This window comes from Drosophila subobscura, chromosome U, assembly GCF_008121235.1.
Source record: "Drosophila subobscura isolate 14011-0131.10 chromosome U, UCBerk_Dsub_1.0, whole genome shotgun sequence".
Classification (NCBI taxonomy): Eukaryota; Metazoa; Arthropoda; class Insecta; order Diptera; family Drosophilidae; genus Drosophila; species Drosophila subobscura.
This window is the reverse complement of record NC_048534.1, coordinates 21,592,041-21,610,770: the sequence shown is the minus strand read 5'-3', so window position 1 is coordinate 21,610,770 and position 18,730 is coordinate 21,592,041. Positions and strand designations below refer to the sequence as shown.

The following is an 18,730-nucleotide window of genomic DNA, read 5'->3' as shown; positions in this document are numbered from 1 at the left end:
TAGAGGTTTGTTATACAGACTTTAGACACTACAAAAGGGCTTCAAATAGCTGTTTCATACTTCTTTATGAGGGACACAAAATATCTGAAGTCTGAAAATAAATAAACCAAAGCATGCATGGGCCAGAACTTTCAAAGGATTGAAATAACACCTAAAAGTCTAGTAGGCTTACGATTACCTTTCAAAATATAGAAATTTTTTCAGCGTTTGCTTATTCCGAAAAATCTTCAATCTTCTTCTCGCTCAAAACGTTAGTTCTGACAACTACGACTTAGAATTTCATTTCCAATCGGACACGGATATGGACAACCAATAGAGAATCTCCATTATAATTTGCATGGAAAACTCACTAATAAATAATTAAAAATGAATTAAAAGTTCATTAATTATTTATCTCTCTCTCTCTGTTTCCATCTCGGTGTTTGAATGCGTATTTATTATTATTTTTTATGGTATACAAAAGCAGAAAACAAATTAGAGAGTAATTAAAGCAGAAGGGGAATAAAAAACCAAAACATAAATCGGTTAAAAAAGCCGCTTTCAAAATAACAAACCACAAAAGTGTCGGCCATGATGAAGTATGGATTCTGTGACAAGTGAACTTAGTGAAAAGAACACAAACAACAATACAGAAATCAATAACAACAACTCAGCGGCGTTCAACAACAACAATTCAACAACAATCCACAATAATTACAGGATCAACCTAAGCCACAACCATTCAACAACGTTTAATCACCATCCAACAACGTCGTTCAACAACAATCAAATCAGAAACTACAACAACAGCGGCCACATCCACCAAAATTTAGGCTGCATCATCCCCAACAATCTAACCTGCAACATTCACAATTGCAGCAGCAATATCCTACCAATCCTCTCCAGCAATATGAACACCACAGCCATGTTGATGCACCATCAACAGCAGCAGCAGGCCGCCGCCGCGGCAGCAGCTGCAGCAGCCGCCCAACAGCAGCAACAACAGCAGCAGCAGCAGCAGCAACAGCAACAGCAGCACCAGCAACAGAATGGCCGCGACGGCAGCAACAGCTCTCGAGGAGCCAACGATGATCGACCCAATGGACGGAGCTCTCACACGGGCCGCGGCTCCAGCTGCTCGCCGGCCAGCTCGCCCAGCCGCCATCCCAGCGCCGTGAGTCCTGTCAGCTCCCTGAATCACTCGATGATGGCCCAAATGCAACAGCAACAGCAGCAGCAACAACAACAACAGCAGCAGCAACACCATCAGCTGAGTCCCCCGCCGCATGTGGGAGCGGGTGGCATGCCCACGGGCAATGGCCTGCCCGCTGGACTGCCACCGAGAATGCCGCACGGACTGCCACCGCATTCGCTGGGTTTGCTCAACTCGCTGCAGATGATGCACCATGCCTCGCCGCTGGAGCTGATGGCTGCCGCCCATCACCATGTGCCGCCGCGATCGTACAACTCGCCGCCGCCCATCTCCACCTCCGATCCGAGCGCCAACGAGTGCAAGCTGGTGGAGTACCGCGGCCAGAAGGTGGCCGCCTTCATCATCAGCAACGAGACAATGCTCTGCCTGCCGCAGGCGTTCGAGCTCTTCCTCAAGCATCTGGTGGGTGGCCTGCACACGGTATACACGAAGCTGAAGCGCCTGGATATTGTGCCCTTGGTGTGCAATGTGGAGCAGGTGCGAATACTGCGAGGCCTGGGGGCCATCCAGCCGGGCGTCAATCGCTGCAAGTTGCTCAGCTGCAAGGACTTCGATGTGCTCTACAGGGACTGCACCACAGCCAGGTACGAATGCACTGAGAGACACACAAGAAGAAAGTTCTTCAAATCTCCATCTTTTCATTTAATATTTGTTGAGTTAAAGTCTTTTCATATTCTTTACTACCACAATTTTGTTGAGTGTACGCGCAGTGCCTAGTTGCATTTATAGCTCGGGGTTTGCTCTGCAAAATTTTCTCATTTCCTGTTTCCGCTTTAGCCAACTTACGCACTCAACGTGCAGCCGATTCGCGAGCCCCCCCTTTCGGCCAAAATGCAAATAGTTTGTGTGCATCGATATCGATTAACACAGGCAATCAAAAAACTTTCGTTTCGCTTTTCCCCTCATTTTCCGATGACATTTGGCGGAAATACGCAATGCAAACGTAACTCCAAGGACCTCCCCCGACCCCCGACCCCCCAATTGCCATTTAAAGGCCTACCTGCGCTGCACCCTCGTCTTGCTAACTATCCGAAAAAGCTGCGTAATTCTTTTGAGCGATTCTAACAATAGTTGGTGAAACAGTTTTTCCAGTTTGTTCAAGTTTTCCCCGCTCCCTCGCTCGCTCTCTTGCTCGCTCTTTTGCGCGCTGTTGTTTTGTGTACGACGTGTGCGGTGCCCTGTCAGCGCATTTCCGTTCGAGTGGAAAAAACGACAAGCAAAAAGCACAGAGAAATAGGTTTTTACTCGTTCTTGGTTTTTTAGTTGTTGCTGTTGTTCATGTAATTGTAATTATTGAGTGGGTTCAGCGATTGGTGGGGTCTGGTCTGGTACTTGGAGTTGGCTATGAACAGAGCACAAGAGCAGTCAAGAATCCGAGCTACTGGTTTTCTAGCAGCGAAGAAAGACCTTTAGAAGGTAGATGGTATTATTTTCACAGAATTTACCATGAATTTAGAACTTTTTATTCAAGAATTATCTGCTCGAGATTCTATCCGCATGGCTAGGGGAACTATTGCAAGCTTTGACAGGTTTAAATTGAACTAAAGAAAAGTCCAAGCTTGTGGATGAAACGCAGAATAAACTCCTGAGAAAGATAAGGATCTCCTTGAAAGCCTTATATTTTTCCTAGAACTCTGATTCTTTCCCGTAATCAGAACAGAACTCAAATTTTTTCTGGAAATTGAATGCTACCAGCATTAAAAAATCTTCGGTTGTCCATTAAAGTAATGAGCTCCATCGAATAGCATTCTCATACAGTAACCCACCCAAGACCCAACATTGAGACATCAAGAGGCAAAAGATTACAACCTTGTACTCCAATATCCTTTTATGCTGTTTTTATTTCGGTGGTGCCGAGTCCTGCGTTTGTTTACAGTTCCCAAGTGCAACCGATACTGGAGTAGAACCCTTCCACAGACTCAAACCCGTACTCGAATTCGTATTCGCATTCGTAGGATGACCAACCGGCCGGCCGGTCGGTCGAGCGGTCGACTGTTCGACCACATTGCATTCAATGAACAACCATCTAGTTAATTATGGAAACGTGGTTGTCAGTCAGGCAGGGGAAGGAAGTACACACATGGAGTGTGCTCCAATGTGCACATGCGCTTTGGGTAGAGGATGAATGGAGAGAGAGGACGAGACCCACAGCCAGGAGGCGAGTACGTAGCAGACCTGACCGAACCGGACCGAACATGAGGAACAGTTAAAAATGCGGTTAAACCTATTATTAGGTTGAAAAACTTTTGCGCTAAATTGAAACAAGTTGAGGAAACTGAAACGGGTGAAAAAAAGAGCCAAAAAAAAAAGAAAAAAGGGGGAAAACTGTAACCGCTAAAGGCAGTTGCCAGTCGATATAGGAGTCGTCGTCTATCCCTCTTCTTCTCACTGTCTCGAGGGTTGGGGATAATTACAAATTGTTTGATGGGGCTGTCAGGGGTAAGGCGTGTGCATTTTCACACCCGCTTGCCCGCCAAAATGTGGATGCATCATATCCATCCATCCATCCTTCCATCAATGAAAACTTCCCTTACCTCCCCTGACTTACAATGTTTTTGGGGAACAATTTTAATTTTGTTGTTTAAAGCTTACACACAACGTTTAACAAAAATTTTGCCTCACTTGTCTCTTTCTCTTCTCTTTTTAATTGCAGATGCCTATCGATCAAGCCACCAGAGAGGTAAACATACAAGTATAATAAAAAAACTATGGCAATAATTTCTCTCCTCCTCCTTTTACTCTTTTTTTGATATTTTTGGTTTTTGTTTTTTGGAAAAAAGAAACGCATCGATTGCATCGTTTTTTTCTATACACTTGAGAGTTTTTAGAGCGAAAAGAATTTGTTTATTAAATTAATTAAACTCGAAACGGAAATTGGGCGAGCCGCAAAAAAAAGCGGAAGTTGCAAGGATATTCTGAGGGTTCAAAAACAGTAAACTTACAGTAAATAGAGCATGACACAAAAGGGTTTATCCGATAAGAGTTTTTGGGTTTAATTTTTTGGGAATTACGGTTATAACGGTAGAAGGAACAGGTGGGGAGATTGGATTTTTATTTGTAGATATAGCGATTGAAACGGTTCTGAATTTGAGGGTATAAGATAATCTAAAGCTGAAAGAAAGGGAGAGAATATAATCAAAACCATCTGATAGCAATTTTGAACTCGAATTTAACTTTTAATTCAAAAAATATTAAAAAAGAAAACGGGAGAACAATCAAACGTGCTCCAATCCAAAGCTGAATCATTTATCAACTTTAAGCTCAAATTTTGCATTATTTGTACACACAAAGAATCGAAATTGAACTGAATCAAAAACTGACGGCAAAACAAATTCAAAACATACAACCTTCAATTTACTCAAAACAATAATTCTGTTTTGATAAAAATCAACTTGAAATTTCAAACTGTAAATATTTAAATAAATACACAACTATATTTTGGGTTCTTACTTGGAGCTAATCAAAATTCTCAACTTTTTTCACTCTAAAACACTCTTGAGCTCCCCATCCAATGTTCATATTCTCCTTTTTGTTCGAAATCGAAATACTTACGTTGCAATAATTTTTTATTATATTTGTTTGCCTTTGTTGGGGGCTTCTCATATGGCAGCCCACCCCAATAATCATTTTTAAACATATATCTATACTATAAATAGTTCTTTGTTTCTTTTTTAATGTGCTCATAATTACAAAAATTATTGACACTGACATTTCATGTGTGTGTGTGTGCGTGTGTGAGTTTGTGTGTTGGCCATAAAAATAATTCTGCCAGCATTTGTGTGTGAGTGGCTCTTTGGTTCAGTCAATTTGGTTTTGGCAAATGGCAAACAATTGATTTTGATCACAGTTGACAGTCGCGATCCGTGCCGCACTCCATACCCCCCATACCCCCATGGAGTTGGCTAAAACGACGTTTAGGCTTCGAGAGCGGCACCGACCAAAGACCGAAAAGGTAACTCTTGAAGGTAACTCCAATGAGCCACAGAAACAGCAACAGCCACAGCCACAGCAACTGCAACAACAACGTGTTGTGACTGGGCTGGTGGGCACACCTTTCCACTAAATTGGACTAAACCCCCGTCCCGTACTCCGACTCCGATTCGAGCAGCTTAGAGACCACAACTATGCAAATTGCTCGGGCCAAGTGGAAAAATGTTTTGCAAAAAAAAAGAATTGAAAACCAATCGATTGATTTGACTTCATTTGAGTTTAATTTGTTGTTAAATTTGTTAGAGCGAATAAGTGGGAGCGTCTGTGGGATTAGGGAGATGATTTTGGTGAATGGTTTGGGGCAGTTATTGGGAATAAATGGTAGCTGCAAGAAGGTTGCTCTGCAGATGAATGAAGGATGGAATAAATTGCAGGGATAAATGTGAGAATGAACTTGTAGCAGATTTGGAAAGATGAGTTTTTTGTAGCAACTATTCAGTTATCTATAAAAACATTTTTCCGTTAAGCAAATTATCATTTTAATATGCATAAAGTATTCCAAATCCACAATCAAACAAAATGGCAGAATAAATACGATTTTTCTCATAAATCTCTCGAATAGATGAAAGCAAAGATTTGAGATGGGGGAATTCAAATTGATTACAAATAACTTAACACAAATTACGACAGCCACATTGATTTATAATATGAATTTTATATGCACGGCTTTTGTTATACGGACAAGACTATAATTTATGCCATCCAACAACAATGCCCAGCCCGACTGTTCAACTGTCGAATGTCTAATCAGAAATGACTGACTGACAATCAAGAGATCAACTCCACTACACAGATCCCCGACTCGAAACGACTCCTCAGGCTGTCCAAAATACAGACACAAATGTTGCAAGTGAAGAGGCAGGGGGGAAAAAAAACAAATTTAATTATATTAAATTTCTAAAATAATTCGAGAGTAATTTTGCATATCCATATACACATCTTTTCGGTTTGAGGTGTGAGTTTGTGCATTTTGCAAAACCGAATTAATTGAGTGTAACCGAAAAACAAAAGCAACATTGTTGAAGGGGCTTCTGTTCAATCTAAATGTAGCAACAATAGTTCAATTTATTTTTTACAATAATTACAGAGCGCCCAGCCCCCCCTGCCAAACAAAACTGCACCCAGCATTCATATGGATATATTGTAGCATATGTTGGTATAAATATTCTCTCATCAGCATCATGAGATCCAGCTTCAGGGCGGTGAAGTAGGAGGAGGTGGTGGTGGAGTCAGGCAGGCAGTCTTGAGTGGATCTCAAACCCCATTGTTGGTGTGGCATGTTTGTAACTATTTTTTGTAGTATTTGTTGCTTGGTTTTTTTTTGTTTTGTTGCGAACTAAATGAGTTATTAGCACGCCAATTGAAAATTCAAGTGAGTGTGGAAAAAAACGGCATGGGCTAGAAATCTGCATTAATATATATACTAAAATAAATATATATCTACATATATAGTATAAGTACTGTTGTGAATGGTCTCGGGGAAATCGCGTAGTCGCCTGAGGAAATTATATGGCAAAGAAGGCCACCCAAAATTGCTAATTAGCATATGCATTCGCTTTGAATATTTCACTGAGAACAAGAACTAAAGCACATATAATTCATGCACGTTGAAACTAGTGGGAATAAAGTGTGAGACATGAAAGAAGTTTTCCGTGAAAGTTCAAAGTTTAAGGAAGATTTGAAGCAAGTTCTTGTCTGTGTAATGGATTCCTTCTGACAGAGAAACACTTAATCAATAGCGTTCTATCATTAACAGATTCAACTATCCATTCACAAATTCCGTTGTATTACATTTCAAACGCTCAGTTGGTCTCTCTGCTTTACCGCATTTCCCATTGCCATTTCTAATTCCAAATACTTTTACCATAGTAATTTGCAATTGCATTTGTTTGGAACAATCTGTAGTTGAGAATTTCCATGCCGCTATGTAGTTTATCATTTGGTGAAGCGCAGGCCGCAATTCCCTGTGTCCAAGCCCCACAATTAGCATGGAGATATCTTTGGGTCGTACCCCCTGCTCGGGCCAGGCCCTCTGGCACAATCGGTCTCGGGCGAATGCCATGTCATTTGTACATTTGCATGTCACTTAACAATGAACACAAAAGTTGACCAAAGGCACAGGCACAGGCACAGGCACAGGCTGAGCTGAGCTGAGGCACAGGCACACAGCCGATGTTGGCAGCGTTGTCTCGTTTTGCGTAAATGCAAATTCCAATAACATTTATTGTTAACTGAAAGAAATTCGAGCCAACTTCAAGCGGAGCACAGGAAGACCAAGACGGTGACGGAGACGGCTTCTTTCTGAGAAATTGTTGTGTCGGTTGTGTCGCCTCGAAAGCGGCTTATAGACAAATGGCAGAGGATTGCCAGGCGCGAATCAATTTGAAGCTATAAATTCAATTAAAATTCTGCCGAGTACTCATTCAAAGTTGTAATTGCGAATATGGAAATGGGGTTGCAGTCAAGTTTTAATTGTCGGTCGGTGGGTCGGTCGATCGCATTGATTTAGTTGCTGGCAAACACGCGCTGCCTGGCCACAAGGTGGCAACTTGGCCATAAATATAATTGATTTGCCAATTTGCAGCGGTAGCTGGATGAATCGGCAGTCCAGACGGAGGAGTCTCCGGCTAGAACCCTGGGGCAGTGGGTTAAGCTCAGAGAGCGTGGAATCGATGACAAATGTTGGCAACGCCTCCCCGGCCTTTCCCCCACGACATTTATTCGCATTCGATTCGCAATTGGACATATCTGTACGTTCGATTTTTATAACTTGTGCTGCTGCTGTCGATCCTGCCGACCCAATTGAGTGGCACATTTAGCACAGTTTGGCGCATATTTTGGCGGCTGTTGCTCAAGCCCAGCCGCAAGTCAATAATTAACAACTCAGCTATCCCTTGATTATTGAAATATATGAGTGCGAGTACGTGTACCAGGAGAGGGGACGTTCGTCTACAGCTGCAAACAGGTTCAGGTTTTCTGGTTGTCTGTGTGTGTGTTTGCTGCAAGTTGCAAGCCTCTCAACCGGTTCTACGCTGCGCGAATGCTTTTCATCTCCTTTTCGCTCATTTGCTTGCCGCCAGTTTGCTGCTGCTGTTGTTTTTGTTGTTGTTGTGGCAGGCATTGGCCAAAGCGACTATTTTGACAAATTGTTGTTTATTCCTGACTAAACGTTTGCCTCGCCGCGCGCAAAAAATGAAAAATGACATTTGTGGCGAGTGACAACAACAGTGCATAAATTAGTTAAGCGGCAGTTGGATTTTTGGGTATTTTCGATGCCATATGCCATGCATTTGAGGTATTTACGGACTTATCCATTTGAATAATTAAATTATTATTAAATTAGTCTCACTTTAATGTCAGTCGTTATCTAATTAATCAGAAAATAGTTGCAACTATTTATCAGAATTTATTCACATTAGCAATTTTTGAGGAAATTGTTGCTCACATCCCATGGAGGTCACGTCATCATTTGACTGCTACGCAAATTCCGTAAAATTGCTTATCCAATCTTATCCGAACCCTATCCGACATATTCCACATACTTATTCCAACGAAAGCCACGAATTTGCAGGACAAGACAAACATGTCAACGCGGCAGCAGCGCAAAACTTTCCAATGAAAGTGCCTGCCCCAACCCCAAACTTTTCATAATAAATCCATCTTCAACTTCATCTTCAACTGACTGACGGATTGTTTTTTTTGCACGTCACAAACTTGGAACAACGGCCTTCCGATTAGATCCGAAAAACACTTTCGCTGGACCGAAAGACACTCTGTTGAGTGTGTGCCTCTTTCTGGGTAGGGAATGATTCATTATGTGGGGCGCCTCTTTACACGACCCACAGCGAGGGGCTAAGACAACAATTCAAAAGTTTGTTTGTCATTAAACGTTTAATGGAGCACAATTAAAATCCCGCCACAAATATTTATTGTGGAAATATGTAACTGCAAATATTTGCTGAATCGTTATCCCGAGTACGCACAATTACAAATGCTATGGTTCATCGTTTCGCCATCCCATAAGAGTACTCCGTACGATCTATGGCTACCTGTGTTTATTTGCCTTTGTCTTTGCCTGAGTCTTACTCTTTGGCTGTGTGCAACGGGGGGCACCTGTTTACCACCGACAAACATTGAATGAAGATTCCATAATTTAATTGCTAGGAACCATCTGGAAGTGCCCCCTTCTTGGCTCCGGACAGCTGGGGCACACAGGGATCGCTCTATTTGCTCAAGTCTTTGGCTCCCCTCTGTAGTATTTGCTGCAGTTTAAGTTTCTGTTTGGTGTGGGGCGCGGTGGCGCGAGGGGGTTTTTATCTCTTGTTTGTCATAATTTCCACCCGCTGCGCCAAGTTGTTTATGCCTTTTCGGTTAACTATTTAGCTTAACCTGCGTCAAGTATTTGCGCAAGACTTATTTAAATATTTTATATACAAATAGCAGCAATTGCGGGCATAAATTACTAGAAAAATAGTTGAACTCTTTTTTTTGTTTTTCACTCTTTGTGCCTTGGCTCTTTATTATTATTGTTGCTGCGTTTTGGTTGTACCATTTTTTTATGGTCGATAATTAAAATGGTAGCACGTTTCTTTTCGTGCCTTTTCAAGTTTGGCCTTTTTATTTGTCTCAAGTCAACGGGGTGCTGGTTAAAGTTGGTTAAAGCTTAATTAGGGTATGTTTGTGTGTGTGTCTGTATACGGACCGAAGAGTCACAGAAACGGGGAAGCCTAAGATTCGCATGGCACACAAGCGTCTGCTGTGGGAGAGACAGAAATATGACTTGGTAATAGATTTCAAGAGGCGCGCGAGATTTTTTGAAAAAGTTAAGCAATGATGTTGAGGATTAATGGGGAAGACATTTTAGCAATAAGTCAGAGAGACATTAAGTGGTTGCAATGGGAATAATTACAAATATTATTCTTGTTTTTTTAGCTTTCAAGTTAATGAATTTATTCAATGTACAACAACATAATTTAATTTAATTTGGATCTCTTTTTCACTTTTAATTGTTAATATGATAAATGTTGCTTTAGTTTTCCTCTCAAGTTAAAGTTATATCTCTGTTTAATTCATATCAAAATGCAATAGCACGAAACATTCAGCAGTCGTTTTACCAAACTCTGTTCCCATTCCCATACATTCTTTTGCTGACTGAACTATGATCAATGTGCTGAGGCATTTGGTTTTTTTTTGTACTGATACCAAGAAAATTGTCCATTACTTTCAACCCAACAGTAACTCTCTGCAATTCCGCAGTTCCAGACCGGGTAGACCGCCCAAACGAGGACCCGTGGGGCTCTCCCTGCCGCCCAGCCATCTATCACAGCATCCGCAGCTGAAGAAGCATCGCCTGGACAACGGTGACTATGCCTATGAGAATGGACATATTAGTGGTAAGTGAAGTGGAAGAAGAGATTCTGGAGAGTTTCTGAAAATTCCCATACACCCTGCTCTGACGATATTTTCCCACTTGCCAATTGGGAAGAGACTCTCAAAATTGAGTGGCATGGCCGGGAGCGCCACGAATTCGCATTCGAATGGTAATGAAATCATTTCGAGATTGGCCACAAAACTTGCTTTTGGGGATCAGTTTTTTTGTGTTTTTTTCTTCTCTGGCCTGACTCTGTGCTGCCGCCATTTGTGATTTGTGTGTGCTCGATGGTCGTTGTTGTCGGCTGATTACTACTTACAGCTGCCAAACGAACAACAGGCGATACGGATACGGACACAGCCGCAGCCACAGATACAGATACAGATACAATGGGCCGCCACGAAGTACTACGTTCCCAGAGTGCTGGCCACAGATAAATGGCAGCCAAACGGCAAACAGCAATCAAGTCTAAATTCCAATGCGGACTGCCATATGATTTGTACAGGAAATCGCATTCAGCTGAAATTTTCGAATTGAATGTGTATCGTGTTGGATCTGTATCTGTAATTATGATAAGTACACGCGGACTCACATTTAATTGATTTTATTTCTCTGTGTGTTGCTGTTGCTGTCGATTCTTTTTACATATTTTTTCTCTATGGCTTTGGAGAGCCTGACAACTTGGTGCACGCCCCTTTCTATTAATGTGTCCGAAACGCACAATATTCGAGAGATATTCGAAGAGGCCAAAATCGAAAGAAGTCTCATTTTCTTTTTCTTGAGAACGATGTGCCGCCGGCGCCTTCTGTACCAAAAGAAACACAACAAAAAATCAAACGATCCACCAACTTCACTGAACTCAAAGAGAGAAGAAGATGAACATGAAAAAAGTGTTTGTGCCTTGTCATCAGGCGGCCATAAAGAAAAGGTTTTTTGAGTGAATTATGGGGCGTTGATTCTTGAGTGATATTGCATTATTAATAAAAAAGAACGAAACACTCTGTAGAATATATAAATTTGTTAACTGCACTTTCGTTGAAGCGAGCCCATGGTTTAATTGCATTTTGTGGAGAAAGAACGGGTCCGAGTTTTCACCAAAGTTTTAATTGCATTCTGCATTTTCTATTAAATTAAGCAATTTACTAAATGTTAAAGCATTTAATGGACACACTAAATTGTCAAGCTATAGATACATAAATACAAATGACACACACCATCAACATACGAGTACAAAGCAGTATTTCCATGTGAATGTACTGGATGTTGGCGTGGCGTGTGTGTTTTTAGCTGTTGTGTTTAGTCTGGCCGCTCAGACAATATGCCTGCTATATATAGATATGAGTATATACATATGTTCGTATATACAAATACATGTGCATATATCTGCACAGACAGCATAGACAGGAACAGGTGTCTGGTCTGCTGCGCGAGCCATCAAAATGAAAGGCAAATATTGTTGAGGATGGACAGAACACATTGAATGCATTTGTAAATTAAACAATTTATCAAGGGAGCTACTACTTACCATGTATTGATTAATTTCAAGAGATACTAGCGCAGAGTAGTTTAAGATGTTTAATTAAATTTTAGAAGATTTCTTTGAGATGGAGAAGAAACCCTTAACTTGCATCGAAAATCACTCTCAATCTTTTTTTCTCTACTTTACAGATATGAATCGACTGGAGAAGTCGCCACTGCTGGCTAATGGCTACAATCCGCCGCCCATCAATCACATGGCCTTTATGCAAATGAATGCCCATCATCCTGGTGCGGCGGCTCTGATGTCCCCCGGCATGCCACCTCATGGCCTGCATGCCCGGCCCGAGAGCCAAATGCTGAAGGCCGCCGCCCAGAATGCGGGCATGTCCGCTGCCAATATGGACGCCCTTGCCCGTTCAGGTATCTGGGAGAATTGCCGTGCAGCCTACGAGGATATTGTCAAGCATTTGGAGCGTTTGCGAGAGGAGCGAACGGATGACCGGCAGCAGGTGATGGGCGTCAGTGGCGCCGTTGTGGATCGTGTGGGCCATGTCATGGTCGGCGATGTGAAGCCCAGGGATCTCAGTTCAAGGAATTGTAAGTAAATCCCTGAAAATATATAGCTTAATAGTTTGAAAAATTATCATTTCCATTAACTCATGCCCAATCAATTTGTTTTATTTGTATTTTCCTTTGTTTTAGGCTCCCCCACGCGTCAGAGTCCGGTGTTGAATTTAAGCAAATCTGGCGGCAACACCGATCATGGTGGCAGCAATTGTGATGCTGGCAGTGAGCGTAGCGACTGTCATTCGGTGGCAGGTTCCCCCAGGGGCTCACGCAGCCTGGACGAGGGCAGTCGCAGTGGCGGCGTCGGCGGTGGCATTATCGGTGTCGAGGATGACGAGGAGGAAGAGGAGAACCTGAGCGACGAGAATCAATCTGAAGCCGATGAACGCTGCCTGGCCAAAGACGATGAGGGTGAGTAGACTTTGCACAAGCGATTCATGCCACATGCGATATGTGACACGCGCGATAAGCGATAAGCGATAACCGATAACAGTGACAACCAGACTGACTGACCGAGTGAATGACTCTGCTCTTGTGTGTTCTCTTTCTCCATCTCAACCCCATCTCTGTATCCATCTCTCCTGGCAGATTTGAGTGACACGGAACGTGATAATCTGTCCACGGGTTCGGCGGCCGCCGCTGCAGCAGCAGCCGCGGCTGCAGCGCATCTCCACCAGCATGCAGCAGCCGCCTCGCATCATCATCAGGCAGCAGCCGCGGCGGCCGTTCACCACCTCGGAGTGGTGCCGCAACGCGGCTCCCCTTCCGCGGAGGCAGCCGCTGCCGCCGCCCTCCAACATCAGCGCGCCATCAACTACTCCCAACTGGCGGCAGCTGCTGCGGTGGCCAATGGGGCAGGTGCTGCTGTGGTCAATGGTCCACCTGGCGCCGGTGGCGGTGGCGCCCTCACCCCCAACGAGGCGCTGATGGCTGCTAATGATGCCACCGCTGCAGCAGCCCTGGCTGGCGGCCTGGCCCTGGGTCCTCTTGGCATCGATGCCCATGCCGCCGTGCCCGCCAGCTCAACGGAGACGTTGCTGAGGAATATCCAGAGTCTGCTCAAGGTGGCAGCCGATAATGCCCGGCAACAAGAGCGTCAAATCAGCTACGAAAAAGGTGAGTTGAGGAGGCAGTTCATGTTGCAGTTGCAGTTGCAATATGGAAAGTGGCGAAGTCTGAATCGTGCTGAGGCTGACCTTAACTAATTTTTGTTTTCTGCTTTTCTTTCTTTTGTGATTTTTTCTATCTAGCGGAGCTCAAGATGGATGTGCTGCGGGAGCGCGAGGTGAAAGATTCGCTGGAGAGACAACTTGTGGATGAAAGGAAATTAAGAGGTGAGTTTGGGGAGGACAAAACGGGAAAGGGTTAGCAGAATAAGTCAACAGAAAGTGAAAAATATATCAACAGTGAAGAAAAGAAATCTGGAATTCGGATTTGTGATTTATTCAAAATACTTGACCAAAAAATTCTCCATATTAAAGTTATTTTTAACAAATAATTATCCAAAAAGCTCAACTGTTTCACCTTATTGTCAGTCACTCCACTCTGGCATTTGATGATCCATCCCTAGTTTGTGGAGCAAATTAGCCTTGACAGTGTCCACAGATCTCTGACTCTGGTCTGGCTTTGGCTCTGTCTCTGCTCTTGGTCTGTGCTCTGCCTATGCCAATTCCAATCGTGCGCGCTTAATGCAAACTGACTCAAATGACAATGACACCTGATATGCCGACTGTCTGCCCTGTTGCCCCAGCTCCTCCACTCCCTTGTGGCGCTGTGGTGGTCGTCGCCAGGCTGCATAAAAAAAGGGTTTTAAGGCTCAGGCTGCCGTTCCTTTCCTTTCCGTTCTGTTCTGTTCTCTCCGTTGTCTTGGGGCCGTTTTTCAACAGAAATCACAATTCAAATGAATTTAATATCATTTCATTATTTAGTTACACTCGAATGATTGGCAAAAGTAGCAAGACGCAAGATGACGATGACGAAAGGGGAGTTGTTCGGTTCTGGGTACGCGCTTAAGAATGTGGAATCTGAGTTGCTTTCGATTACAGGCAGAAAGTTGAGAGTTGAGAGCCAGAGAAATCTTTTAATTGGTTGTTGTTATGTCTCGGCGCTGACTTCCCATAAAAGACCTTAAAAGGGTTGTCAGAGACTGGCAAGGGGTGGCGGTGATGGTGAGGAACTAAGCCTAATTGAAAGCCAGATAGAACAGGGGTATCCAATGAGCCAATTATGCCACAGAAGAGCTTAATGCTGGAGCAGGGCTAACCCCAATCGATATGTTTATAAATCCATTATTCAGAAATTCTGCACAAATTCTGTACTTAATTTTGGTAATGTACCAATTACTGTCCCAGTACTTGATAGTATAATCACTAACCACATGTATGGCCCACAAATTGATCTATATATCAGGCGATAGATTGGGCCCACGCTCAACACTCAATCAAAAGGCATTAGTTATGCGACCGACCACTGAAGTAGCTTAAATCATGTGCCAACCCTCAAATTTAGAAGCCGCCATTGATACACCCAAAAAAGCTCAAAGAAAAACTGTAACAGAGCTCCACCCAACAACTTAAGAACTACAAACCGAATGGAAAAGGGAACGAGGGCAAAACCCAAGAGTATAATTGCCCAACGACTGACCGACCAGGAGGCTATAACTCAACATCTCTCTCTCTCTCTCTCTCTGTCTGTGTGTTACTTTGTGTGTAGTTTCCCCCGCCCGAGAAAATTATGCACTTGGAAAAAGGTGGAAAAAAAGGCAGCCGCATAAATCAGCAAACGAAACGAAACCAAAGTAAAGTCGAGTCCGAAATGAAAATTGCATGCAACTATGCAAAATGCCACACAGGCACATAGACATCTAATTGCAACTAATAATAACGCCGGCGATAAACATCGCTCTGCTGTTGTAGAACATGGGGCCAACAATTGGCCATTTGCAATGGGAGCGGACTCTGGAGAACGCCGAAACACCGCGTGGGTGCAATGCCATGAACTCCATTCCAAACCGAACCGATTCGATCCTCGGTGAAATTCAATATGCCTGAAACAACAGAATAGATTTGATGTTCTGGCTGTGGCTGGCTCTGTTGCTGGATCTGCTTGTGGGCACACTGATCGTGGCTGCGTGGCTCCACCCTCAAAACGGCTGTCACCACGCTTCACTGCATCGATCGACATCGTCGATCAGGTCGAGTTTTCAATGTTTTTTGTTGTTGTTGCTGTTTTTCGTTTCTATGACTCGCGATCTGGAATGATTGCAAGTCAGGATCAATAAGCATAATTGCGCCCACACACACGGCCGGATGCGCAGTTGAATTGGCACGGGCACAGGCACGGGCATGGGCACAGGCAAGAGGCAACAAGCCAAGGGAAAGCCAGGGGGAAACGTTTGAATCGATCAAATTACCAGTTACCAGCATTTCGAGATCAACATCACGATCTATCGATGAGTCGGTTTATGGGTTGTGGCTCTGCGTTTTTGCTGTTCCATTTCTAGGGAAGGAATTTAAAGGTTGTTGCTGGAGTGTTGGGTGTAGAGCGAGAATCGCTAGCGGATTAGTATTTGGTTTAGGGTTACACTTTGTAGCTGCTTGCAAAGAAGAAATATTAAATATTAGAAATTATGTTCTGGTCTTAGCCCTCCAATCAATTTTCTCTTCTCTCTCTTGCAGTGCTCTACCAAAAACGCTTCCGACGAGAGCGCAAGATACGCATTCGCTACCAGCAGCAGCTCGGCGGCGGCCTTAAGGTCAGCACTTCCAATGCCAATGGCAATGGCGGTGGCGCCTGCAGCGACGCGGAGGTGTGCGGTGGCAGCATCGTCGGCGATGTGAAGTGCAACAACAGCAGCAGCAATAGCCGCGACGGCGTCGAGGCGCTCAAAGGTAAGTGGCAAAAGGGGCAAGGACAAGCACAACGCATGGCTAACAGTTCCCCACTCCCATTTCCCCCATCCCCCACATATGCGGCTCTCTCTGGCCCCACACACCCACACCCATCCCACCCCACCCCCAACTGCGTCCCACGCTCCACACCCTACGCCCTACGCTTATCTAACCAACACAGCGCCCTCTGCTTTCCCTCTACCCCCATAGACAACGACGGCGGCAGTCGCGGCGGCAGCGAAAAGTCTGACAAGTCCCTCAGCTCCTCCTCCTGTGATGTGACCGGCCATGTCACGGCCTCCACTGCAGTCGCAGCCTGCTCCGAATCCCCACCCACTTCAAGCGCGAGCCACACTCCGACCACGAGGGATCCATGGAGCGCCAGCCCCGCGCCCCCTCTGGCCCCGAGGACGAACCGCGCTGCGGCAGTCGCGAACGGGACGAACGGCCTCCAAGTGCTGCTGCTGTGGCCGCCGCAGCCGCTGCCGCTGAGGGAAGTCTTGCCGCAGCAGCGGCGGCAGCAGCAGCGGCCGCTGCCAGCAATGGCAAGGGCCCTTGGAGCTATCCAGGCATCGATCTGATGGCCACCGGCGCCTTCTGGCAAAACTATTCCGGTGAGTACTTGAGCGGGAAATTGCTATCAGAAAATTGAGGAATTTTAGAGGAATTAAGAGGGATCTATATTAATATTCAGCTACAACACCTACAACCCCCTTAACACTTTCCTTTTCGTCATATCTCCTTCTCCCCTTGCAGAATCTCTAGCCCAAGAGCTGGAAATGGAGCGCAAAACGCGTGCCGCCAATGCCGAGCGGGATGTGAAGAGTCCGCTGTCAGAGCGGCCGACGGCTTACTACAAAAATTCCGTGCTCTTCGGCAGCGCCAACTAAACCCACAACAGACGATCCCAAACCGATTGCAGGCTAGGTAAGCGATGCTCCAGGTGGTGGCACGTGGCAAGGACATTTATGATCTCAGAGTGCAATCCAGGCGACGGCTGCTCTTGAGTGGGAGTGCTGTGGTGGGGCCCGAGACCACACAACAACAAAATACATTTGTAAATATCAAAACCTAAGAGTAATGAAGTAGAATTTGAGAATTTTTAACGTTGCAAACGTTGGAGCGGCCATTTTGTATATAGATCGTACATAGTGAAAATATGAAAGAACTTCCGATATGCAGTTAGAAAGCTTAGATCGAATAATATCCCAGTTGTAAGCTTGCGTTGTACATAGAAAGCAGTTACGAAAGACTTTTGGATGGAGTTTAGAGATTGGAAAACACTTGAAGCTGGCATAGCATTTAGCATCCCTCCCCCAGAAAAAGAAAACGCAAAGAAGGAATACCATTTTTAGCATTGCTTATAAACACTACGATATAGCTTCAATTTGAGTATATTTGGATATATCTCAGTATGTATGTAACCACATGTAATTGCGTATACATAAAACCTAAAGATATACATAGATTTAGTATATGAAATAAATGGTACATTTTACGAGCCGCTTTTTAGTGTTTTAAATGGAGATGATGAATCTATGATTTACTTTTACGACGTACGAGTACATTTTTTAAAGCTAAGATTTTAATTTATTCACTAGCCTAGCGCAAGAGTGCATTAAGCCCGTAATAAGTACTAACAGAAAGAGGATAGCATCTAATACAAATTAACTTCAAGTATTTCACTTCAAGTAATTCATATTATATATATATAAATATCTAATAATAAATATTAATGAAACAAAAGAATAATAAATGCAAAACAAATAAAAGGAAAAACCACTTGTTTGCCCGTCATTCAAAAACATATGTTACAAAATACAAAAAATGAGAAAAGAAAAAAATATATAAAAAATGGAAACTAAAAAATATTTAAACGCTTCATATGCTATGATATATACACCCTATATATATACACACATTAACTTTAGTCATAAACAATAGTCAAAGGACAGATACGAGTAATTCCCTGAATTCACCATCAACAATAGCGGTCCCGAAAAATTGTGCAACATTTCGCCGCTCGCTGCAAAAACACAGAAAATTATTACAATAAATAATATTAAAATAATACGAGTACAGCAACAGACGGCAGAGCAGACAAAGCAACAAGAAAAATCCATAACAAAAAGCGAAAAATTTTAAAAATAATATATAATAATAAATTATTATTGCAAAAATAATAAAGCGACAAACTGTTGTTTTCATTCACTTTTTTCGGTGGGTTGCCGTTGAACCAAA

At 43.6% G+C, this 18,730-nt stretch overlaps 1 protein-coding gene across 1 annotated transcript; it reads left to right on the top strand.

The window, feature by feature from the left end:
* Positions 1-473: 473 nt before the first annotated feature.
* LOC117902406 lies at positions 474-18,196 on the top strand. The gene is given in 11 exon segments (XM_034813750.1): positions 474-1,776; positions 3,846-3,872; positions 10,439-10,575; positions 12,222-12,629; positions 12,735-13,010; positions 13,188-13,715; positions 13,850-13,933; positions 16,277-16,493; positions 16,716-16,777; positions 16,780-17,103; positions 17,246-18,196. Coding segments are annotated over 11 exon segments (3,393 nt in total). The 5' UTR covers positions 474-580; the 3' UTR covers positions 17,380-18,196.
* The last annotated feature ends 534 nt before the right edge of the window (positions 18,197-18,730 follow it).